Source organism: Coregonus lavaretus (assembly GCF_964263955.1).
Source record: "Coregonus lavaretus genome assembly, chromosome: 36".
NCBI classification, from domain to species: domain Eukaryota; kingdom Metazoa; phylum Chordata; class Actinopteri; order Salmoniformes; family Salmonidae; genus Coregonus; species Coregonus lavaretus.
In genome coordinates this window covers 24,619,863-24,644,849 of record NC_140023.1, presented here as the reverse complement: position 1 = coordinate 24,644,849, position 24,987 = coordinate 24,619,863, and the positions used below count along the sequence as shown (strand labels likewise).

At 45.9% G+C, this 24,987-nt stretch overlaps 1 protein-coding gene across 1 annotated transcript; it reads right to left on the bottom strand.

Annotated features, from left to right (window-relative positions):
- Positions 1-455: 455 nt before the first annotated feature.
- Positions 456-17,640, bottom strand: LOC311110735 (IQ motif and ankyrin repeat domain-containing protein 1-like; the record flags this gene model as incomplete). Its single annotated transcript, XM_084153295.1, has 14 exons — positions 456-630; positions 784-912; positions 1,225-1,359; positions 1,556-1,652; positions 2,916-3,024; positions 3,174-3,269; positions 3,420-3,507; positions 3,880-4,019; positions 4,182-4,307; positions 10,329-10,520; positions 10,610-10,774; positions 11,033-11,172; positions 17,034-17,135; positions 17,559-17,640. 14 exons carry the CDS (start codon positions 17,638-17,640, stop codon positions 456-458), a joined length of 1,776 nt encoding a protein of 591 aa, XP_084009421.1.
- Positions 17,641-24,987: the final 7,347 nt, after the last annotated feature.

Sequence of the window (24,987 nt, the reverse complement as noted above, 5' to 3'; positions counted from 1 at the left end):
AATAACGGAGAGGTGCCACTTACTGCCCGATGATGTGACGGCCTTTTGCACGGTTCAACCCGGGCCAGTGTAAAATAACACCCTGTGTCAAATCTCTTCTATACAACCCCATGATTGGCTGTTCCTAAAAACAAGTAAACTGTAGCAGCCAATAGGGATGGGGTTTGCTGTAACAAATCGCGAGACTGTATTTACTGTGATACAATGCAACTTTCTGTTTTGGTATAGATTACTACTAGCGTGCATTATGATTTTTTATTTATTTATATTTAGCTACCATGAAAATTGGCACATGCTGTCAGTCTGCTGGAGATTAACATCTAATAATTTACATAATAATCATCATACAAAAAATAAAATCCTTATTTTTGTGTCATATATTTTATATTAGTAAAACATGTTTTGTGGTTAAAAAAAAACAACAACAGTTTTTACACTTTTGAGCAACAGCAACGTCATATTTTGGGTTCCCGCAGCATGACCTGGATGGGATAGAATGCTGTGAGCAGTGCATCAGGTGGGTGGCGCTGTTTGGTAACCATGACCAGGCTGAACTTCTCAATGCGGTCCAGCATGAACTCAGTTCTGGCATACTGAGGACCATCTGTGGAGCGCACCAGGCTCAGGTACCTACCGAGAGACGACATATATTGAAATCAGTCTCGCAGCCCTGCATTTTTTTATGTCTTACATCACCTCTTAAACGTAAAAAATCTAACTAGAACTGAGAAAGGTTGATATTGAGATGATCTATGTGCTGGCAGTGAGTGCTCGGTACTGTACCTCTCTTCTTGCAGGAGCTCCTTGTTCATCAGCTGCTCACTCAGCCCTGGGTTCACCTGGTCTAGCTGTTTCTGTACACTCTCAAACAAGTCCACCTCCATCATGTTAATAACCAAGGGCTTTCCGAACCTGCAGACAGGATCACACAACATCAGAACAGCCTTTCTATTCATATATACATTTCTCTGTGTCATTCTTCTGTCCATCCACTCCTTTATTTATACAAAAATAATATTTTGAGTGACATATTTACTGTTGGCAATAGCCAAAAAAGACAGGAATTCAAATGAGCAGCCCAACCCTAAATTTGATATGCATTAAGGTTTTACAGCAAACTCTTAAAAACACTTCTTACACCTGCTACTGTTATTGATGTGCATAACTCAAATTTAGGATTAGGCTGCTCATTGCTGGCACCCCTATAATATCTCTCTCTCACACCTGATGGCCCCCAGTAGAGCGAGCCTCAGTTTGTCAGGCTGAATGTCTCCAGGGTGCAAGGCATCCAGGTAGTTAGTGTCTCTGTAGCGTAGAAATGTGGCAGCCTGACCAGAGGTATCCACAAGCAGGGGCCACCTAACATCCGACAGACAGCCAGAGTGGATAAACTTAATTAACTGAATATAATGTTAAATTGTAAACAGAGAGATTAGCTAAATACAGAAAGATGAACAACCTGTTTGTGTTTTGCTTGAGCAGCTAACCTGAGGGCAAAAAGTCACACTAAAGTGAGTAAGTAATTATTATTAACATTTTTAAAGGTTACCCTTACCTGCCATCCTGCTTGATCTTGCCGCCTACGTCTTTAATAAGAACTTCCTCAAGGTCCCCAACCAGGCAACGAACCCCACCACGGTCCAGGACAGCATCTTAGTTCACATAAACACACCACTGTGAGAATATTACATTTTGTGTCGCTCCAGGGAAAGGTGTGTATGTGTGTGTGCGTGTGAAGGTACCATGTTCATCTGTACAAACAATAGTACGCAAGTATAAACACCATGGGACCACGCAGCATCATACCGCTCAGGAAGGAGATGTGTTCTGTCTCCTAGAGATGAACGTACTTTGGTGCGAAAAGTGCAAATCAATCCCAGAACAACAGCCAAGGACCTTGTGACGATGCTGGAGGAAACAGGTACAAAAGTATCTATATCCACAGTAAAATGAGTCCTATATCGACATAACCTGAAAGGCCGCTCAGCAAGGAAGAAGCCACTGCTCCAAAACCGCCATAAAAAAGCAAGACTACGGTTTGCAACTGCACATGAGGACAAAGATTGTACTTTTTGGAGAAATGTCCTCTGGTCTGATGCCACAAAAATAGAACTGTTTGGCCATAATGACCATTGTTATGTTTGGAGGAAAAAGGGAGTTCTTGCAAGCCAAAGAACACCATCCCAACCGTGAAGCACAGGGGTGGCAACATCATGCTGTGGGGGTGCTTTGCTGCAGGAGGGACTGGTGCACTTCACAAAATAGATGGCATAATGAGGAAGGAAAATTATGTGGATATATTGAAGCAACATCTCAAGACATCAGTCAGGAAGTTAAAGCTTGGTCGCAAATGGGTTTTCCAAATGAACAATGACCCCAAGCATACTTCCAAAGTTGTGGCAAAATGGCTTAAGGACAACAAAGTCAAGGTATTGGAGTGGCCATCACAAAGCCCTGACCTCAATCCTATAGAAAATGTGTGGGCAGAACTGAAAAAGCGTGTGCGAGCAAGGAGGCCTACAAACCTGACTCAGTTACACCAGCTCTGTCAGGAGGAATGGGCCAAAATTCACCCAACTTATTGTGGGAAGCTTGTGGAAGGCTACCCGAAACGTTTGACCCAAGTTAAACATTTTAAAGGCTATGCTACCAAATACTAATTGAGTGTATGTAAACTTCTGACCCACTGGGAATGTGATGAAATAAATAAAAGCTGAAATAAATCACTCTCTACTATTATTCTGACATTTCACATTCTTAAAATAAAGTGGTGATCCTAACTGACCTAAGACATGGAATTTTTACTAGGATTAAATGTCAGGAATTGTGAAAAACTGAGTTTAAATGTATTTGGCTAAGGTGTATGTAAACTTCCGACTTCAACTGCATGTGTGCGTGCGTGTGACATTACATACCTCCACCAGACTGCTCTCTCAGTGTCAGCTTGGCAAGGGATAGTTGCTCTGCAGCCTCATGAGCTGCTATTTGAGCTTTCGCCAACACAGCTTCAGCATCATGAACCACCTTTACACACACACACACACACACAGATATATACACACACACACGTCAGTACTGATACATACATCAGTACTGAGACTGATACATACATCATTACATTAGTACTGAGACAATACACATTTAGCAGTGTGCTAAAAGAATACAGTGGTTACCTGCAACGTGACTTTAGCCTGCTCCTCCATACCCTTCCTCACACATTTGTCATGTTCTGTGATCCTCTTATTCAGCTCAACGAAGGCCTTCTGCAGCTACACACACACACACACACACACACACACACACACACACACACACACACACACACACACACACACACACACAGGGAGAGTGACGTCAGAGTGGTGAAAGGGACATTTTTCCTGTTAATCTTGGAACTACTGATTCCAGATGTGTCTTACCTCTCTCTGGCATCGCTCATGCTCGTTCTGGAGCTGCTCCACCTCCCCTTTCAGGCTGAGGGAAAACACAGGCCATTTTTTGTTTGCACTGTTTCCCCCTATCAGTGAGAAATGTGTGGGGAAATCATGTCAGCTATTCTCTCTCTCTCTCTCTATCTGTCCTCAACTCAGCAAAAGTGACTCTGCAGGACTGGCTAGATGATGTGACTTAACAGGACCGACGCGCCGTTGTGTTGAAGGAGAGGGGGAGTAGATAGAGATAAACATATTACAAATAGTTAACACATTGCATCATAATGTGCACACAACATCTGATCTCTGGCCAGGCTATTCAGTTTATCTTACTGTTCTGGCTGGATTTTGCATCCTACTCTGTTCTCTATGCTATACACATGAGACATGACCTAATTAGACTATGTTTGGGAGCATATAGGTTTTGAGAGTTGGGCGTGACTCTTACCGATGAGTCTCCGCCTCGTTCTGCTTTTTGTCTTCCTCCGCCCTCCTCTGTTCCTCTGCCTTCATCTTCGTCAGCATGGAGTCAGTGGCACTCAGATCCCAGTTCTGTAAAGCGGCAATCACAGCCTCTCCAGAAGCCACCTGGAACATGCCGACAAAGACATAAGCCCAAACATGGCTTGTAAAACACAAATACACAGCCACCCTCTGTCTCTGTCTCTGTCTCTCACACACACACAAACACACATACAGAGAGATATAGAACCCTGATTATTGTCTATGCGCGCTCACAGCCACACACACCTGCTCTGGAGTACTACCATCATCTGCATGGGTCCTCAGGTCTGCCCCCAGCTGTAGAAGGGTCTGCACTGCGCCAAGATGGCCTCCAAACGCAGCTCTGTAGATTGGCGTCCGTCCAAACGCACCCTATTAAAAAACACACTTCCTGACATACTTCTGCTATTGCATAGGCCTCAGGCATGGACACCTACAGTGCATTCAGAAAGTATTCAGACCCTTTCCATTTTGTTACGTTACAGCCTAAATAAATACAAATTCTCAATCTACACACAAGTACTCAGACCCTTTGCTATGAGACTCGAAATTGAAATCAGGTGCATCCTGTTTCCATTGATCATCCTTGAGATGTTTCTACAACTTGATTGGAGTCCACCTGTGGTAAATTCAATTAATTGGACATGACTTGGAAAGGCACACACCTGTCTATATGAGGTCCCACAGTTGACAGTGCATGTCAGAGCAAAAACCAAGCCATGAGGTCGAAGGAATTGTCCGTAGAGCTCTAAGACAGGATTGTGTCGAGGCACAGATCTGGGGAAGGGTACCAAAACATTTCTGCAGCACTGAAGGTCCCCAAGAACACAGTGGCCTCCATCAATCTTAAATGGAAGAAGTTTAGAACCACCAAGACTCTTCCTAGAGCTGGCCGCCCGGCCAAACTGAGCAATCGGGGAAGAAGGGCCTTAGTCTGGGAGGTGACCAAGAACCCAATGGTCACTCTGACAGAGCTCCAGAGTTTCTCTGTGGAGATTGGAGAACCTTCCAGAAGGACAACCATCTCTGCAGCACTCCACCAATCAGGCCTTTATGGTAGAGTGGCCAGACGGAAGCCACTCCTCAGTAAAAGGCACATGACAGCCTGCTTGGAGTTTGCCAAAAGGCACCTAAAGGACTCTCAGACCATGAAAAACAAGATTATCTGGTCTGATGAAACCAAGATTGAACTCTTTGGCGTGAATGCCAAGCGTCACGTCTGGAGGAAACCTGGCACCATCCCTATGGTGAAGCATGGTGGTGGCTGCATCATGCTGTGGGGATGTTTTTCAGCGGCAGGGACTGGGAGACTAGTCAGGATCGAGGGAAAGATTAAAGTACAGAGAGATCCTTGATGAAAACTGTCACGGTTTCGGCCGAGGCTGCCTCTCTCCCTTGTTCGGGCAGGCTTCGGCGTTCGTTGTCTCCGGAGTACTAGCTGCCACCGTTGTATGTTTCATGTTCGTTTGCTTCTGTCTAAGTGTTGTCACACCTGTTTTCATTCAGTGTCATTAGTGTCCTATTTAGTTCCCGTTGTGTGTGTCAGGTGTTGTGTAATATTGTTTTGTGTCAGATGTGTTTTCGCTCGGTTGAGCTTCTCTCCACTGCGCTGGAGTTACGCACCTGTTTGTGCGCTGTTCAGTTTCGTTTTCGCCTTCGTGCGTATTTCGCCTTCGGGCAAGAGTTGTCCGTTTTGCCGTGTTTTCGGCTAAATACAAGTTTGTTGGATTATCCGTCTGCGTCCTGCAATTGATTCCGCCACTACACCTACAGCACACCTTGACAGAATATTACACCACCTATGGAATCAGCAGGAGCCGCAGCAGCCCAGGCGACTCTGGAGGACAGGGTCCGGGAGCAAGGGGACCAGATCCTGCAGATGGGGACCGCCCTGCAGGAGGTGATCACCACCATCCGAGGCTGGGGGACGCCTCCACCGCCACCCTCCGTGCCAGCACCATCGGCCAGTCAGCCTAGTCCCGCACCAGAACCCCGAGGAGTCCGACTCTCGCTCCCGAGGGCTTACGATGGGACCGCAGCCGGGTGCCAGGGTTTCCTTCTCCAGGTGGAGCTGTACCTGGCCACCGTGCATCCGGCGCCCTCGGGACATGAGAGCGTGTCCGCCCTGATCTCCTGCCTGTCCGGGAAGGCGTTGGAGTGGGCCAACGCGGAGTGGAGGAGGATCGACGCGGACACCATCACGTACAGCGAGTTCTCCCGCCGCTTCAAGGCGGTGTTTGACCATCCCCCGGAGGGGAAAGCGGCGGGGGAGCGTCTGGTCTTCCTCCGGCAGGGGAGGAGGAGTGCTCAGGAGTTCGCCCTCGAATTCCGTACTCTAGCGGCAGATGCAGGGTGGAATGATCGGGCCCTCGTCGATCACTACAGGTGTAGTCTACGAGAGGACGTCCGTCGGGAGCTGGCCTGTAGGGACACCAGCCTCACGTTCGACCAGTTGGTCGACATGTCCATCAGGCTGGATAACCTGCTAGCTACCCGCGGGCGTTCCGAGGGGGGTCCGTCCATTTCACCCTCCAGCGCTTCCGAGCCGTGCCCCATGGAGCTCGGGGGTGCTGGCGCTAGAGAGAGGAGGCGTTTCCGTAGGGGCTACCTCGGTGGAGAGTCCAAACCAGGTGCCCGCATTGCACGTTCCCCCTGAGTATGGGGATTTGGCTATTGCGTTTAGTAAGGCGAGGGCGACGCAGTTGCCGCCCCATAGGCAGGGAGATTGTGCGATAGACCTCCAGGCAGGAGCTGCGCTCCCACGGAGCCATGTGTATCCTCTGTCTCAAGAGGAGAAGAAAGCTATGGAGACTTACATAGACGAATCTCTGAGACAAGGATACATACGGCCTTCCACTTCCCCTGCGTCCTCGAGTTTCTTTTTTGTGAAGAAAAAGGATGGTGGTTTGCGCCCGTGCATCGATTACCGTGGTCTCAATCAGATTACGGTGAAGTACAGTTATCCACTCCCGCTGATTGCGACCATGACTGAGTCGTTGCATGGGGCGCGTTTCTTCACAAAATTAGATCTCAGGAGCGCATACAACTTGGTGCGCATCAGGGAGGGCGATGAATGGAAGACAGCCTTTAGTACCACCTCGGGCCATTACGAGTATCTGGTCATGCCATACGGGTTGATGAACGCTCCGTCAGTTTTCCAATCATTCGTGGATGAGATCTTCAGGGACATGCAGGGGCAGGGGGTGGTTGTGTACATTGATGACATTCTCGTGTACTCGCCTACCCGTGTCGAGCATGTGGCCCTGGTGCGTAGAGTGTTGCGGAGGCTGGTGGAGCACGACCTGTATGTGAAGGCAGAGAAGTGTCTGTTTTTCCAGGAGTCGGTCTCCTTTTTGGGGTATCAGTTGTCTGCGTCAGGGGTGAAGATGGAGGTAGACCGGGTGTCGGCCGTGCGTAATTGGCAAACACCAACCACTGTGAAGGAGGTGCAGCAGTTTTTGGGGTTTGCGAATTACTACCGGAGGTTTATCCGGGGTTTTGGACAGGTGGCAGCTCCCATCACGTCTCTGTTGAAGGGGGGTCCGGTGCGTCTGCAGTGGTCGGCCGAGGCGGACAGGGCGTTTGGGAGGCTGAAGGACCTGTTTACCTCGGCCCCGGTGCTGGCGCATCCGGATCCCTCTTTGCCGTTCCAGGTAGAGGTGGACGCGTCAGAGGCCGGTCTAGGAGCCGTGCTTTCACAACGGTCTGGCGCGCCACCTAAACTCCGCCCCTGTGCTTTTTATTCTAAGAAGCTCAGTCCGGCGGAGCGGAACTATGACGTAGGGGACAGGGAGCTGTTAGCCGTGGTACAGGCCTTAAAGGTGTGGAGGCACTGGCTTGAGGGGGCTCAACACCCTTTCCTCATTTTGACGGACCACCGTAACCTGGAGTACATCCGGGCGGCGAGGAGGCTGAACCCTCGCCAGGCAAGATGGAATATGTTCTTGACCAGGTTTACTTTTAAGATCACGTACATCCCTGGGTCACAGAATGGTAAGGCAGATGCGCTGTCTCGGCGGTATGACACGGAGGAGAGGTCCGTGGAGCCCACTCCCATACTGCCGGAGTCGTGTCTGGTGGCACCGGTAGTGTGGGAGGTCGATGCTGAACTCGAGCGGGCGTTACGCACCGACCCTAGTCCACCACAGTGCCCGGAGGGTCGGAAGTACGTTCCGCTCGAGGTTCGGGATCGATTGATCTATTGGGCTCACACGTCACCCTCCTCTGGACATCCGGGTATCGGCCGGACAGTGCACTGTCTTAGTGCCAAGTACTGGTGGCCCACGTTGGCAAGGGATGTGAGGGTTTATGTTTCCTCCTGCTCGGTGTGCGCCCAGTGTAAGGCGCCTAGACATCTGCCTAGGGGTAAGTTACTACCCCTGCCCGTGCCACAACGACCATGGTCCCACCTCTCGGTGGATTTCCTTACTGACCTTCCTCCTTCACAGGGGAATACCACCATACTGGTCGTTGTGGACCGGTTTGCTAAGGCCTGTCGTTTGCTCCCCATGCCGGGCCTTCCTACCGCCCTACAAACTGCCGAGGCCCTGTTCACCCATGTGTTCCGGCACTACGGGGTACCCGAGGATATTGTGTCTGATCGGGGTCCCCAATTTACCTCCAGAGTCTGGAGGGCCTTTATGGAGCGGTTGGGGGTCTCGGTGAGCCTCACCTCGGGTTACCACCCGGAGAGTAATGGGCAGGTGGAACGTGTAAACCAGGATGTGGGCAGGTTTCTTAGAACATACTGCCAGGACCAGCCGGAGGAGTGGGCAAGGTACGTTCCCTGGGCCAAAATGGCCCAGAATTCCCTACGCCATTCCTCCACTAACCTAACCCCTTTCCAATGCGTGTTAGGTTACCAGCCGGTTCTGGCACCCTGGCAGCAGAGCCAGATCGAGGCTCCTGCGGTGGATGAGTGGGCGAGGCGCTCGGAGGAGACATGGAACGCTGCACACGTCCACCTGCAGCGGGCCCTCCGACGTCATAAGGCGAGCGCTGATCTCCACCGCAGTGAGGGACCGGTGTACGCACCTGGTGATCGAGTCTGGCTCTCTACCAGGAACCTGCCCCTCCGCCTGCCCTGTCGGAAACTGGGTCGGCGGTTTGTAGGGCCATTTAAAGTCCTGGGAAGGTTGAACGAGGTGTGTTATAAATTACAGCTACCTGTTGAATATAAAAGTATTAACCCCTCGTTCCATGTGTCCCTTCTCAGGCCGGTGGTAGCTGGCCCACTCCAAGACAGTGAGATCAGGGAGACTCCTCCGCCCCCATTGGACATCGAGGGGGCACCGGCGTACTCCGTGAGGTCCATCTTGGATTCGAGACGTCGGATGGGGGGTCTCCAGTATCTAGTGGAGTGGGAGGGGTACGGTCCGGAGGAGCGGTGCTGGGTGCCGAGGGGAGACATTTTGGACCCGTCTCTCCTGACGGAATTCCATCGTGGACACCCGACGCGCCCGGCTCCGCGTCCTCCGGGTCGTCCCCGAGGCCGGAGTCAGCGCACGTCTGGAGCCGCGCGTCAAGGGGGGGGTACTGTCACGGTTTCGGCCGAGGCTGCCTCTCTCCCTTGTTCGGGCAGGCTTCGGCGTTCGTTGTCTCCGGAGTACTAGCTGCCACCGTTGTATGTTTCATGTTCGTTTGCTTCTGTCTAAGTGTTGTCACACCTGTTTTCATTCAGTGTCATTAGTGTCCTATTTAGTTCCCGTTGTGTGTGTCAGGTGTTGTGTAATATTGTTTTGTGTCAGATGTGTTTTCGCTCGGTTGAGCTTCTCTCCACTGCGCTGGAGTTACGCACCTGTTTGTGCGCTGTTCAGTTTCGTTTTCGCCTTCGTGCGTATTTCGCCTTCGGGCAAGAGTTGTCCGTTTTGCCGTGTTTTCGGCTAAATACAAGTTTGTTGGATTATCCGTCTGCGTCCTGCAATTGATTCCGCCACTACACCTACAGCACACCTTGACAAAAACCTGCTCCAGAGCACTCAGGACCTCAGACTGGGGCGAAGGTTCACCTTCCAACAGGACATTTCTAAAATTTCTAAAAAGCTGTTTTTGCTTGTCATTATGGGACATTGTGTGTAGATTGATGAGGGGAAAAAAACAATTTAATCCATTTTAGAATAAGGCTGTAACGTAACAAAATGTGGAAAAAGTCAATACTTTCCGAATGCACTGTAACTTCAATACTGAGAAAGATATATTTAGTTGTTCGCCTGCTGGAGAAAGTTTGTGGAAGACCTATGCTCCCCAAAGAAAGGGTATAAGTCAAGTCATGCTTGTTTTCCTATCAATAGATGTGTATGTTTGTGTGTGTCAGTGGGAATGGGTGGTGGAGGGAAGACACTCACTCTCACCTGACCAAGAGCTAATATTTCTGTTCGCGCTGCATTCTCTTACCCGTGTGTTTATGTCCGCACCGCTCTCCACCAATAGGGTGATGACTTCCGGCTGACCCCCACCTGCTGCTTCTGACACTGCTGTGTTGCCGTTGGCGTCTGTGATGTTAATCATGCAAAGTTGGTTTAACAGCCGCTGGTGTTTGCCTGCTTCATCCAACCCAAGACCACGCTTTGTGTCCCTATCAGAGACCTAGATAAGGACCAGCGCATCTATTAATCTTTGTCATGTCTTCATTACCTGTCCACACAGATCTCACAAATATCAGATATCAGTCTCACCTCCTTCAGAATTGCTAACACTTCCTCTGCCTCTCCATCAAACGCTGCTTCCAGAAGTCGGGTTCGCAGAAGTTGCTCTTCCTTCTTCCTCTTCCTCTCGTCCTCGTCCTTCTTCCTCTTCCTCTCGTCCTCTTCCTGTTCTCTTCGTACTAGTGCCACAAAAGCCTGCAGGCCAATCAAAACACACTTTTCAGGGTACACACACTTCTCATTTTCAGAAACAATAACATCACATTGATTGTGGACTACAACACACCCAAGCACACTCACAGATGTTATTTGAAAGAAGAACAAACAAAGGAGGAGATCTGAGTCAACATGTAATGCCAAGAGATCTATTACTCATAATTGAACATTTCAATATGTTGATATACTTTATAAATCCAAACCTAACACCATCATTTTCATATCTATTTAGCTAACCTCTTTCTCCAAGCGATCCATAAGGTCTTCATAGTCCTGTTTTTCCTTCTGTCTCCGGACCCGCTCTCGCCTGGCCAGCAGGCCTCGAGTGGCCTGCTGGATGATCACTACAGCTAGCTCCTCTGGAGTCGGCTCTACATCTACAACAACAATAACCATGCATACAGTTAGGACAAACAAGTCCCTATTATTTCAGTTTAGTTTCGGTTCGTTTTCAGAACTGATTTGCACATTTTTATTTAGTTTTACTTGTATAGAAATATTTATATTTCCTTTTTATATTATTTAGTTTCAGTTTTAGTGTTAGCGACAGAAAGCATGCGTGGGAGGCTAGGAACCATTTGTGTGTGTTTTTTTTTATGTCACTTCTTGCAACTGGGGGGCAGTAATACATAAAGTGATGGTTAGGTCATAGGTTAGGTTAGGTTGAAATTATAAAGTAAATCTCAATGTGACTTGGATTTAAAAGGAATAGCGCTGAGACTGGTGTAAAACAAGATGGTGGAAGGAAACTCTCTCACCCATGTTTACACCAATCAAATGCTTTCTAACTGTAGTAGTACATGTAAGAAGAACCAAGTTAGCTAACTAGACGATTTGTCACCTATTAGCTAGTGATAGCTAGTGATGCACAAGCTAGGCCTATTTGAAACATCGCCTTCCCCTGGCTGCATTTACCCGCCAGATTCAGTAGCTTGAGAACCCCCCAAAAGCTTGAAAACCCAATTTGATTTTTTCCCAAAATGTTGAGAACAAAACTAAAACTGAACATAATTCACAATGGTTTTCATTTTATTTTATTTCATTTTGGAATCAAAGTTAATAGTTTCAGTATAGTTTTAGCCTCAGTACAGATTCATTGTATCGTCTTTGTCCATAAAGATTTAAGTTCTCTTTTACAATAACAACCTGACAAGAGTAACACAGCAAAGCCACAGACTCACACAACAACACCTGTGCAGTATACATAAGATTGTACAGTCGACTTTACTAATCCTATTTGTACAGACCAAATATTTGTTTTACCTGGAGGATTCAGTTCCTTTGTGCTGTTCAGTATGGTGACCTTGATGACAGCTATTTCCATTTTTTTATCATAATAATTTCCCATATAGGCCTATATTTATAATGTATAAAGTGCATTCAGAAAGTATTCAGACCCCTTCACTTTTTCCACATTTTGTAACATTACAGCCTTATTCTAAAATAGATCAAAATTCCTCATCAGTCTACTCACAATACCCCATAATGACAAAGTAAAAATAGGTTTTTAGAAATGTTTGCAAATTTATTAAAAATCAGTACTTTGTTGAAGCAAATTTGGCAGCGATTACAGCCTCGAGTCTTCTTGGGTATGACGCTACAAGCTTGGCGCACCTGTATTTGGAGAGTTTCTCCCATTCTTCTCTGCAGATCCTCTCAAGCTCTGTCAGGTTGGATGGGGAGCGTCGCTGCACAGCTTTTTTCAGGTCTCTCCAGAGATGTTCAATCGGGTTCAAGTCCGGGCGCTGGCTGGGTCACTCAAGGATATTCAGAGACTTGTCCCGAAGCCACTCCTGCATTGTCTTGGCTGTGTGCTTAGGGTCGTTGTCCTATTGGAAGGTGAACCTTCGCCCCAGTCTGAGGTCCTGGGCAGGTTCGCAATGATCTCTCTGTCCTTTGCTCCATTCATCTTTCACTCGATCCTGACACTCGATCTCCCAGTCCCTGCCGCTGAAAAATATCCTCACAGCATGATGCTGCCACCACCATGCTTCACCATAGGGATGGTATTGGCCAAGTGACGTGACACTTGGCATTCAGGCCAAAGAGTTCAATCTTGGTTTCATCAGACTAGATAATCTTGTTTTTCATGGTCTGAGAGTCCTTTAGGTGACTTTTGGCAAACTCCAAGCGGGCTGTCATGTGCCTTTTACTGAGGAGTGACTTCCGTCTAGTGACTCTACCATAAAGACCTGATTGGTGGAGTCCTGCAGAGATGGTTGTCCTTCTGGAAGGTTCTCCAATCTCCACAGAGGAACTCTGGAGCTCTGTCAGAGTGACCATTGGGTTCTTGGTCACCTCCCAGACCAAGGCCGTTCTCCCCCGATTGCTCAGCTTGGCCGGGCGGCCAGCTCTAGGAAGAGTTGGTGGTTCCAAACTTCTTCCATTTAAGAATGATGGAGGCCACTGTGTTCTTGGGGACCTTCAATGCTGCAGAAATGTTTAGGTACCCTTCCCTAGATCTGTGCCTCGACACAATCCTGTCTCAAAGCTCTACAGACAATTCCTTCGACCTCATGGCTTGGTTTTTGTTCTGACATGTACTGTCAACTGTGGGACCTTATAAAGATAGGTGTGTGCCTTTCCATATGTCCAATCAATTGAATTTACCACAGGTGGACTCCAATCAAGTTGTAGAAATATCTCAAGAATGATCAATAGAAACAGGATGCACCTGAGTTCAATTTCGTGTCTCATAGCAAAGGGTCTGAATACTTATATAAATAAGGTATTTGATTTTGATTTTTAATACATTTGCAAACATTTCTAAAAACCTGTTTTTTTGCTTTGTCATTATCGGGTATTGTCTGTAGATTGATGAGGATTTTTTTTTATTTAATCCATTTTAGAATAAGGCTGTAACCTTAACCCTAACCCTAATACTTTCCGAATAAACTGTCTATGGTTTATAAATGTTTATTTAAGTTGATTTGTTGCATTTATCTAAATAAACGTTTTTGTATTAAATGGAAATAATAATATACTGTACATAAAAGGAATGTAGGCCCAGTATTTCATACCACTTCATGAATACCATCTGAGAGCTACAACTGAAAAGGCTCCAGACATAATTGCTTATTTGTTAACTAAAGGAGTATGGCAACAGTTGTCAAAGCCATCAATCCTGCTCTATGGTATGTAGTGAGGCAACTACAGTGAGGGAAAAAAGTATTTGATCCCCTGCTGATTTTGTACGTTTACCCACTGACAAAGAAATGATCAGTCTATAATTTTAATGGTAGGTTTATTTGAACAGTAAGAGACAGAATAACAACAACAAAATCCAGGATAACGCATGTCAAAAATGTTATAAATTTATTTGCATTTTAATGAGGGAAATAAGTATTTGACCCCCTCTCAATCAGAAAGATTTCTGGCTCCCAGGTGTCTTTTATACAGGTAATGAGCTGAGATTAGGAGCACACTCTTAAAGGGAGTGCTCCTAATCTCAGTTTGTTACCTGTATAAAAGACACCTGTCCACAGAAGCAATCAATCAATCAGATTCCAAACTCTCCACCATGGCCAAGACCAAAGAGCTCTCCAAGGATGTCAGGGACAAGATTGTAGACCTACACAAGGCTGGAATGGGCTACAAGACAATCGCCAAGCAGCTTGGTGAGAAGGTGACAACCGTTGGTGCGATTATTCGCAAATGGAAGAAACACAAAATAACTGTCAATCTCCCTCGGCCTGGGGCTCCATTGAAGATCTCACCTCGTGGAGTTGCAATGATCATGAGAACGGTGAGGAATCAGCCCAGAACTACATGGGAGGATCTTGTCAATGATCTCAAGGCAGCTGGGACCATAGTCACCAAGAAAATAATTGGTAACACACTACGCCGTGAAGGACTGAAATCCTGCAGCGCCCGCAAGGTCCCCCTGCTCAAGAAAGCACATATACAGGGCCGTCTGAAGTTGCCAATGAACATCTGAATGATTCATAGGAGAACTGGGTGAAAGTGTTGTGGTCAGATGAGACCAAAATCGAGCTCTTTGGCATCAACTCAACTCGTCGTGTTTGGAGGAGGAGGAATGCTGCCAATGACCCCAAGAACACCATCCCCACCGTCAAACATGGAGGTGGAAACATTATGCTTTGGGGGTGTTTTTCTGCTAAGGGGACAGGACAACTTCACCGCATCAAAGGGACATCAAATCTTGGGTGAGAACCTCCTTCCCTCAGCCAGGGCATTGAAAATGGGTCGTGGATGGGTATTCCAGCATGACAATGACCCAAAACACACGGCCAAGGCAACAAAGGAGTGGCACAAGAAGAAGCACATTAAGGTCCTGGAGTGGCCTAGCCAGTCTCCAGACCTTAATCCCATAGAAAATCTGTGGAGAGAGCTGAAGGTTCGAGTTGCCAAACGTCAGGCTCGAAACCTTAATGACTTGGATAAGATCTGCAAAGAGGAGTGGAACAAAATCCCTCCTGAGATGTGTGCAAACCTGGTGGCCAACTACAAGAAACGTCTGAGCTCTGTGATTGCCAACAAGGGTTTTGCCACCAAGTACTAAGTCATGTTTTGCAGAGGGGTCAAATACTTATTTCCCTCATTAAAATGCAAATCAATTTATAACATTTTTGACATACGTTTTTCTGGATATTTTTGTTGCTATTCTGTCTCTCACTGTTCAAATAAACCTACCATTAAAATGATAGACTGATCATGTCTTTGTCAGTGGGCAAACGTACAAAATCAGCAGGGCATCAAATACTTTTTTCCCTCACTGTATCTATGTACTGAAGTCTACGTCATTTTACATGCTCTACAGCAGGGTTCCCCAACTGGCGGCCCACAAGCCGAATTTGGCCCACTAGTGGTTTTATTTGGCCCCCCAAGTTTTCTGAGCAAAAAAAAGAAAAGGAAAAAAAAGTTTTATTTTTATTTGTATTATTAATTTTTTGCATTTTCATTGTTGGACATAAAAGACAGTAGAAACACCAGCAAATCAGCTCCAAGGGATTTACATTTTGGAAATCTGTTCCCAATTATTCCCACGCATAATAGAGAGACATATGTGATCGTATACAAATAATAATAATTGATAGGATTTATATAGCACTTTTCTACCAACTGAGGTACTCAAAGAGCTTTACATAGTACGGGGAAACTCACCTCATCCACCATCAATGTGTAGCACCCATCTCAGTGATGCACAGCAACCATTTTTGTGCCAGAACTCTCCACACACATCAGCTATCAGGTGGAGAGGTGAGGAGTGATATATGCCAATAAGGAATGAGGGGGATGATTAGGTGGCCATGATGGAATGTGGCCAGGTTGGGAATTTAGCCATGACACCGGGGTGAACACCCCTACTCTTACAATAAGCACCATGGGATTTTGAATGACCACAGAGAATCAGGACACCCATTTTCACGTCCTATCCAAAAGACAGGACAATGTTCCCAAATGTAATCAAGGTTTGAAATGATTATGTTTTAGTCAAATATTGTATCTGTTTAGGCTTCTTGCGGTACATTTGCAGTCTACATTTTTTGTAAATTATTATGTTCCTGCCCTGACCATCTGCTCAAGAAATAATTGGCCCGTGGCTGAATCTAGTTGATGATCCATGCTCTACAGTTAATACTGCTCCCCTGTGTGCCTTGGGTGGTGCCTGCAGGAAAGAATGAGGGATCGCTTTCAAGCTTGCATCATTTCCTTTGACCACATCAGACTCCCATGGGTTTAACGAAGAGTAACAGACAGTTGTGTAATGTAAGCAATGTGTTCATTCTTCTGAACTCCAGGGTGGATTATAAATGTGTGATTGCACACTGTCCCCGGTAAGAAGAACAGAGCCGATCCTAGGGAAGAATCATATTCTCTTCTGGTCGAGTCCTAACTTCAGATGAGCGTGCTTAACTGGCTTTCTATTCTGTTCTGCCCCTATTGGGACACAAGCCAGCAACAACAACACATAAGGCAACCGTCTTTGCCAACTCGAACAACACAATATCGTCTATCATGCCCTGAGCGACAGTAGCTTTTTAGATCTCAGGGAAGGTATTGTGTCACCAATCTACTTCTGCCAACATACTACAGGCGAGTTTCACTTCTACTACACAAGCATTAGGCACACAGATCTCAACTTAGGACTCGGACCTAGGTGTATGAGGACAATCAAATCAGCACTTCTTTACATTGTTGCAATGGAAGTAAGCTAAAGGTAAATTGACTAATTGACTCATTTGGAATGGTAAGAATGAGCAATGCAGATCAGTACTTTTCTTTGGTGGTTGCACTGTCTTGGCACTGGCAGCAGCTTTGCCTTTGGACTGTCCACACTGGGTCACCCCAGTGCTCTGTCTGCGCTGTGGGGAGGCACCTTCCAGAGCACAAACAAAGAGGGGAAATTAGACTACACATTAGGAGAAAGAGAAACACATCTCTAAGTACAGACGGCCAACACATTTAATGGAATGGTAACCAAAACCAATTAACCAAAACCAAAATGTGTAGCTACTATCACAAGTTTAGGTACATACTTAAATGTTTCTACAGCATAGTAATTGAACGTTACTTTGTGTGTACAATGGGCTGGAGATAATGGTAACTAGCTAACGTTAATTGATATAAAGCCTGTTAAACAGCTTCAACCTGCAATTGCTTTGCATCTTCACTTCAGATCACATCATTTTACTCAGGCCTAAAACATTTTCATATTCGGAATCAGATCCCCATTGGCTAACGTCGTTAGACACCTGCTCTGCTTGAAGTTGAATTCCCATGCCATGCATGGTTTGCATACCTGCCTTTGATGATTGGACTGCTCCCTTCGACCGTGCCTTGGTTCCAGTTTTCCCTGGGCTTTTAGTACTACGTGAACTCATATTTAATCCAGATAATAGTTAGACGAAACAGTCTAGAAGCTCATAACTGTAGTACAATTAGCCTAAAATAGATGATGGTTTCAAACCTATCCAATTTAGCTGTTGGATTCACAATCACTTCCTGAACGCTCACTGGTTGACATGGTAACACTTGCGCTGCTTGGTCTGACGTGAGTGTAACATAGAAATAGAATGAATAGAATGGTTTTGTCCCCTTTCAAGTCAATGGGCGCGTTCTAGCGGATCCCTTTTGTCAAGTCGGGGACCATCCTTGGTCAACGCCTTTCAAAGTGTGTTGCATTATGGGGATACAAATTGTCTGACTTGTGCCTACCAATTAGTCGCTCTGGATAAGAGCGTCTGCTAAATGACTAAAATGTAAATGTAACATCATCCACATAAGAGTCATAGCTAAATATTTTTGTATGATTATACACTATTTTAGGACCAACTATTTCCCTTGTTGAAGGCACCTCTGTTCTCAGAACATTACGAAAACTTTTCATAAAAACCACAAGAAAACATTAGTAACATTCAAATAACATTCTAATAATGTTATTTAAAAACATATGCATTCAATTTCTCAGCATCAACATACAGTTGAAGTCGGAAGTTTACATACACCTTAGCCAAATACATTTAAACTCAGTTTTTCACAACTCCTGACATTTAATCCTAGTAAAAATTCCCTGTTTTAGGTCAATTAGGATCACCACTTTATTTTAAGAATGTGAAATGTCAGAATAATAGTAGAGAGCATGATTTATTTCAGCTTTTATTTCTTTCATCACATTCCCAGTGGGTCAGAAGTTTACATACACTCAATTAGTATTTTGTAGCATTGCCTTTAACTTGGGTCAAATGTTTCGGGTAGCCTTCCACAAGCTTCCCACAATAACTTGGGTGAATTTTGGCCCATTCCTCCTTACAGAGCTTGTGTTAATGTGTGTTGGCCGCACCCACTAATTGGCCACACCTGATCTTAACGAGTGCTTCTTTCCTCTTTGAATAGACTAAAATTAACAGTTTTCCATGAGTTAAAAAAACATGGCATGCTAGCTCCATGTGGCGCAGTGGACTAATTCAATGAATAAAGAGCAGAATATCATAGGTTCGAATCAAAACCAACTAATTGCAGGTTTTCCCGCAAAAATGGAAGAGGCAAGTGGAAGTGGGAGAAAGTGAGGAACTTTCGGCCCTGCATTAAAGACCCAAATTGGTTAAAGAAAATTGTGATAAATAAAAACGTATACCAGTTTCATTTAAGGACTAAAAAATTTACAGCTGTGCCATATATATTGCAAAATAGTTGGGAAGAGATTTTTTATGTACCGATTCCATGGCACATGGTTTATGAACTGATACACAAAACAACGCTGGATTCAAAACTTCAAGTTTTTAAATTTAAGTTATCAAACAAAATTATTGCAACCAATAGAATGTTATATATATACAGTGGGGAGAACAAGTATTTGATACACTGCCGATTTAGCAGGTTTTCCTACTTACAAAGCATGTAGAGGTCTGTAATTTTTATCATAGGTACACTTCAACTGTGAGAGACGGAGTCTAAAACAAAAATCCAGAAAATCACATTGTATGATTTTTAAGTAATTAATTAGCATTTTATTGCATGACATAAGTATTTGATCACCTACCAACCAGTAAGAATTCCAGCTCTCACAAACCTGTTAATTTTTCTTTAAGAAGCCCTCCTGTTCTCCACTCATTACCTGTATTAACTGCACCTGTTTGAACTCGTTACCTGTATAAAAGACACCTGTCCACACACTCAATCAAACAGACTCCAACCTCTCCACAATGGCCAAGACCAGAGAGCTGTGTAAGGACATCAGGGATAAAATTGTAGACCTGCACAAGGCTGGGATGGGCTACAGGACAATAGGCAAGCAGCTTGGTGAGAAGGCAACAACTGTTGGCGCAATTATTAGAAAATTGAAGATGTTCAAGATGACGGTCAATCACCCTCGGTCTGGGGCTCCATGCAATATCTCACCTCGTGGGGCATCAATGATCATGAGGAAGGTGAGGGATCAGCCCAGAACTACACGGCAGGACCTGGTCAATGACCTGAAGAGACCTGGGACCACAGTCTCAAAGAAAACCATTAGTAACACACTACGCCGTCATGGATTAAAATCCTGCAGCGCACGCAAGGTCCCCCTGCTCAAGCCAGCGCATGTCCAGGCCCGTCTGAAGTTTGCCAATGACCATCTGGATGATCCAGAGGAGGAATGGGAGAAGGTCATGTGGTCTGATGAGACCAAAATATAGCTTTTTGTTCTAAACTCCACTCGCCGTGTTTGGAGGAAGAAGAAGGATGAGTACAACCCCAAGAACACCATCCCAACCATGAAGCATGGAGGTGGAAACATCATTCTTTGGGGATGCTTTTCTGCAAAGGGGACAGGACGACTGCACCGTATTGAGGGGAGGATGGATGGGGCCATGTATCGCGAGTTCTTGGCCATCAACCTCCTTCCCTCAGTAAGAGCATTGAAGATGGGTCGTGGCTGGGTCTTCCAGCATGACAACGACCCGAAACACACAGCCAGGGCAACTAAGGAGTGGCTCCGTAAGAAGCATCTCAAGGTCCTGGAGTGGCCTAGCCAGTCTCCAGACCTGAACCCAATAGAAAATCTTTGGAGGGAGCTGAAAGTCCGTATTGCCCAGTGACAGCCCCGAAACCTGAAGGATCTGGAGAAGGTCTGTATGGAGGAGTGGGCCAAAATCCCTGCTGCAGTGTGTGCAAACCTGGTCAAGACCTACAGGAAACGTATGATCTCTGTAATTGCAAACAAAGGTTTCTGTACCAAATATTAAGTTCTGCTTTTCTGATGTATCAAATACTTATGTCATGCAATAAAAAGCAAATTAATTACTTAAAAATCATACAATGTGATTTTCTGGATTTTTGTTTTAGATTCCGTCTCTCACAGTTGAAGTGTACCTATGATAAGAATTACAGACCAATACATGCTTTGTAAGTAGGAAAACCTGCAAAATCGGCAGTGTATCAAATACTTGTTCTCCCCACTGTATATATATATATAGGGGATACAACCATCCCAGCTCTGCAGATTTTGCTGCGAAGAGACAGAATCATTAGATCATTTGTTTTGGTACTGTCCATATGTAGCTTGTTTTTGGTCGCAGGTTCTGGAATGGCTGAAGAATTGCAACATTTACCTGGAGCTAACTCTGCAAATAGCACTGTTGGGTCATTTAAAATGTCATAGTCAATCGATCAATAATATAATAACACTCTTAGCAAAAATGTTTATTTTTAATTTACAATCTGTAGAAACTATGAGAATAGAAAGGTTCAGAACTTCTGTGAAACAGCACAGTTGAAAAATATATGGTAAATAGAAAACTGGATGCTGTTCAAAACTGATAGATGGGAGGGGTTGAGTGGAGCTGAAAAGTGGGACTAAAAATAACAAGATAATGAATGTAAAATATACTGTGTCCGTAAAATGTATATAGGTTCAGAACTTTTGTGAAACAGCACAGTTGAAAAATATATGGCACATAGAAATCAACTGGATGGTCTTCAGAGAGAGACAGGAGGAGTTGCGGGTAGCTGAAGGATGGGACTAAAAACAAACAAAAGATATTGTAAAATATACTGTGTCTGTAAAATGTATGTATAAGCTGGAAGTAGAAGCCTAAGTGTTGTTGTCCATTAGTTTACTCCAATTAGGGGAGGGGTGGTAGGGTTAGGAGAAAATAATAAAGGAACATATATTTAATGTATATGTGCATTCGGAAAGTATTCAGACCCCTTGACTTTTTCCACATTTTGTTACGTTACAGCCTTATTTTAAAATGGATTAAATTGTTTTTTTCCCCCCTGAACAATCATCAAACAATACCCCTTAATGACAAAGCAAAAACAGTTTTTTTTTTAAATAAAAAACTTCAATATTATATTTACATAAGTATTCAGACCCTTTACTCAGTACTTTGCTACGATTACAGCCTTCAATCTTCTTGGGTATGACGCTACAAGCTTGACACACCTATATTTTGGGAGTTTCTCCCATTCTTCTCTGCAGATCCTCTCAAGCTCTGTCAGGTTGGATGGGGAGCGTCGCTGCACAGCTATTTTCAGGTCTCTCCAGAGATGTTCAATCGGGCTCAAGTCCGGGCTCTGGCTGGGCCACTCAAGGACATTCAGAGACTTGTCCCGAAGCCACTCCTGCATTGTCTTGGCTGTGTGCTTAGGGTCATTGTCCTATTGGAAGGTGAACATTCGCCCCAGTCTGAGGTCCTGAGCGCTCTGGAGCAGGTTTTCATCAAGGATCTCTCTGTACTTTAATCTTTCCCTCGATCCTGACTAGTCTCCCAGTCCCTGCCGCTGAAAAACATCCCCACAGCATGATGCAGCCACCACCATGCTTCACCATAGGGATGGTGCCAGGTTTCCTCCAGACGTGACGCTTGGTATTCACGCCAAAGAGTTCAATCTTGGTTTCATCAGACCAGATAATCTTGTTTTTCATGGTCTGAGAGTCCTTTAGGTGCCTTTTGGCAAACTCCAAGTGGGCTGTCAAGTGCCTTTTACTGAGGAGTGGCTTCCGTCTGGCCACTCTACCATAAAGGCCTGATTGGTGGAGTGCTGCAGAGATGGTTGTCCTTCTGGAAGGTTCTCCCATCTCCACAGAGGAACTCTGGAGCTCTGTCAGAGTGACCATCGGGTTCTTGGTCACCTCCCTAACCATGGCCCTTCTCCCCCGATTTGTCGGTTTGGCCGGGCGGCCAGCTCTAGGAAGAGTCTTGGTGGTTCTAAACTTCTTCCATTTAAGAATGATGGAGGCCACTGTGTTCTTGGGGACCTTAAATGCTGCAGAAATGTTTGGGTACCTTTCCCCAGATCTGTTCCTCGAGATAATCCTGTCTCGGAGCTCTACGGACAATTCCTTTGACCTCATGGCTTGGTTTTTGCTCTAACATGCACTGTCAACTGTGGGACCATAAATAGACAGGTGTGTCCCTTTCCAAATCATGTGTAATCAATTGAATTTACTACAGGTGGACTCCAATCAAGTTGTAGAAACATCTCAAGGATGATCAATGCAAACAGGATGCACCTGAGCTAAATTTAGAGTCTCATATCAAATATGATGTAAATAAGGTATTTCTGTTTTTTTACGTATTTCTGTTTTCACTTTGTCATTACGGGGTATTGTGTGTAGATTGATGAGGAAAACAAGTAATTTAATCAATTTTAGAATAAGGCTTTAACCTAACAAAATGTGGAAAAAGTCAAGGTGTCTGAATACTTTCCGAATGCACTGTATGTATATATATACATACATTTACATTTACATCATTTAGCAGACGCTCTTATCCAGAACGACTTACAAATTGGTGCGTTCAACTTATGATAGCAAGTGGGACAACCACTTTTTTTCTTCTTTTTTTTAAAGGGGGGTGGGGGAGGGGTGGGTAGAAGGATTGCTTTATACTATTCCAGTTATTCCTTAAAGAGGTAGGGTTTCAAGTGTCTCCGGAAGGTGGTCAGTGACTCTGCTGTCCTGGCGTCGTGGGGGAGCTTGTTCCACCATTGGGGTGCCAGAGCAGCAAATAGCTTTGACTGGGCTGAGTGGGAACTGTGCTTCTGTAGAGGTAGGGGAGCTAGCAGGCCAGAGGTGGATGAACGTAGTGCCCTCGTTTGGGTGTAGGGTCTGATCAGAGCCTGAAGGTAAGGAGGTGCCGTTCCCCTCACAGCTCCGTAGGCAAGCACCATGGTCTTGTAGTAGATGCGAGCCTCAACTGGAAGCCAGTGGAGTGTGCGGAGGAGCGGGGTGACATGAGAGAACTTGGGAAGGTCAAACACCAGACGGGCTGCGGCATTCTGGATAAGTTGTAGGGGTTTAATGGCACAGGCAGGGAGCCCAGCCAACAGCGAGTTGCAGTAATCCAGACGGGAGATGACAAGTGCCTGGATTAGGACCTGTGCCGCTTTCTGTGTAAGGTAGAGTCGTACTCTGCGAATGTTGTAGAGCATGAACCTGCAGGATCGGGTCACCGCTTTGATGTTAGCAGAGAACGACAGGGTGTTGTCCAGGGTCACGCCAAGGCTCTTTGCACTCTGGGAGGAGGACACAATGGAGTTGTCAACCGTGATGGCGAGATCATGGAGCGGGCAGTCCTTCCCAGGGAGGAAGAGCAGCTCCGTCTTGCCGAGGTTCAGCTTGAGGTGGTGATCCGACATCCACACTGATATGTCTGCCAGACATATCATGCAGAGATGCGATTCGCCACCTGGTTATCAGAAGGGGGAAAGGAGAAAATGAATTGTGTGTCGTCTGCGTAGCAATGATAGGAGAGACCATGTGAGGATATGACAGAGCCAAGTGACTCGGTGTATAGAGAGAATAGGAGAGATCCTAGAACTGAGCCCTGGGGGACACCAGTGGTGAGAGCATGTGGTGCGGAGACAGATTCTCGCAACGCCACCTGGTAGGAGCGACCTGTCAGGTAGGACGCAATCCAAGAGTGAGCAGCGCCGGAGATGCCCAACTCGGAGAGGGTGGAGAGGAGGATCTGATGGTTCACAGTATCAAAGGCAGCGGATAGGTCTAGAAGGATAAGAGCAGAGGAGAGAGAGTTAGCTTTAGCAGTGCGGAGAGCCTCCGTGACACAGAGAAGAGCAGTGTCAGTTGAATGACCAGTCTTGAAACCTGACTGGTTTGGCTCAAGAATGTCATTCTGAGAGAGATAGCAGGAGAGTTGGCTAGAGACGGCACGCTCAAGAGTTTTGGAGAGAAAAGAAAGAAGGGATGCTGGTCTGTAGTTGTTGACATTGGAGGGATCGAGTGTAGGTTTTTTGAGGAGGGGTGCAACTCTCGCTCTCTTGAAGACGGAAGGGACATGGCCAGCGGTCAAGGATGAGTTGATGAGCGATGTGAGGTAAGGGAGAAGGTCTCCGGAAATGGTCTGGAGAAGAGAGGAGGGGATAGGGTCAAGCGGGCAGGTTGTTGGGCGGCCGGCAGTCACAAGTTGCAAGATTTCATCTGGAGAGAGAAGGGAGAAAGAAGTCAAAGCATAGGGTAGGGCAGTGTGAGCAGGACCAGCGGTGTCATTTGACTTAATAAATGAGGATCGGATGTCGTCAACCTTCTTTTCAAAATGGTTGACGAAGTCATCCACAGAGAGGGAGGAGGGAGAGGGAGGAGGAGGAGGATTCAGCAGGGAGGAGAAGGTGGCAAAGAGCTTCCTAGGGTTAGAGGCAGAGGCTTGAAATTTAGAGAGGTAGAAAGTGGCTTTAGCAGCGGACACAGAGGAAGAGAATGTAGAGAGGAGGGAGTAAAAAGA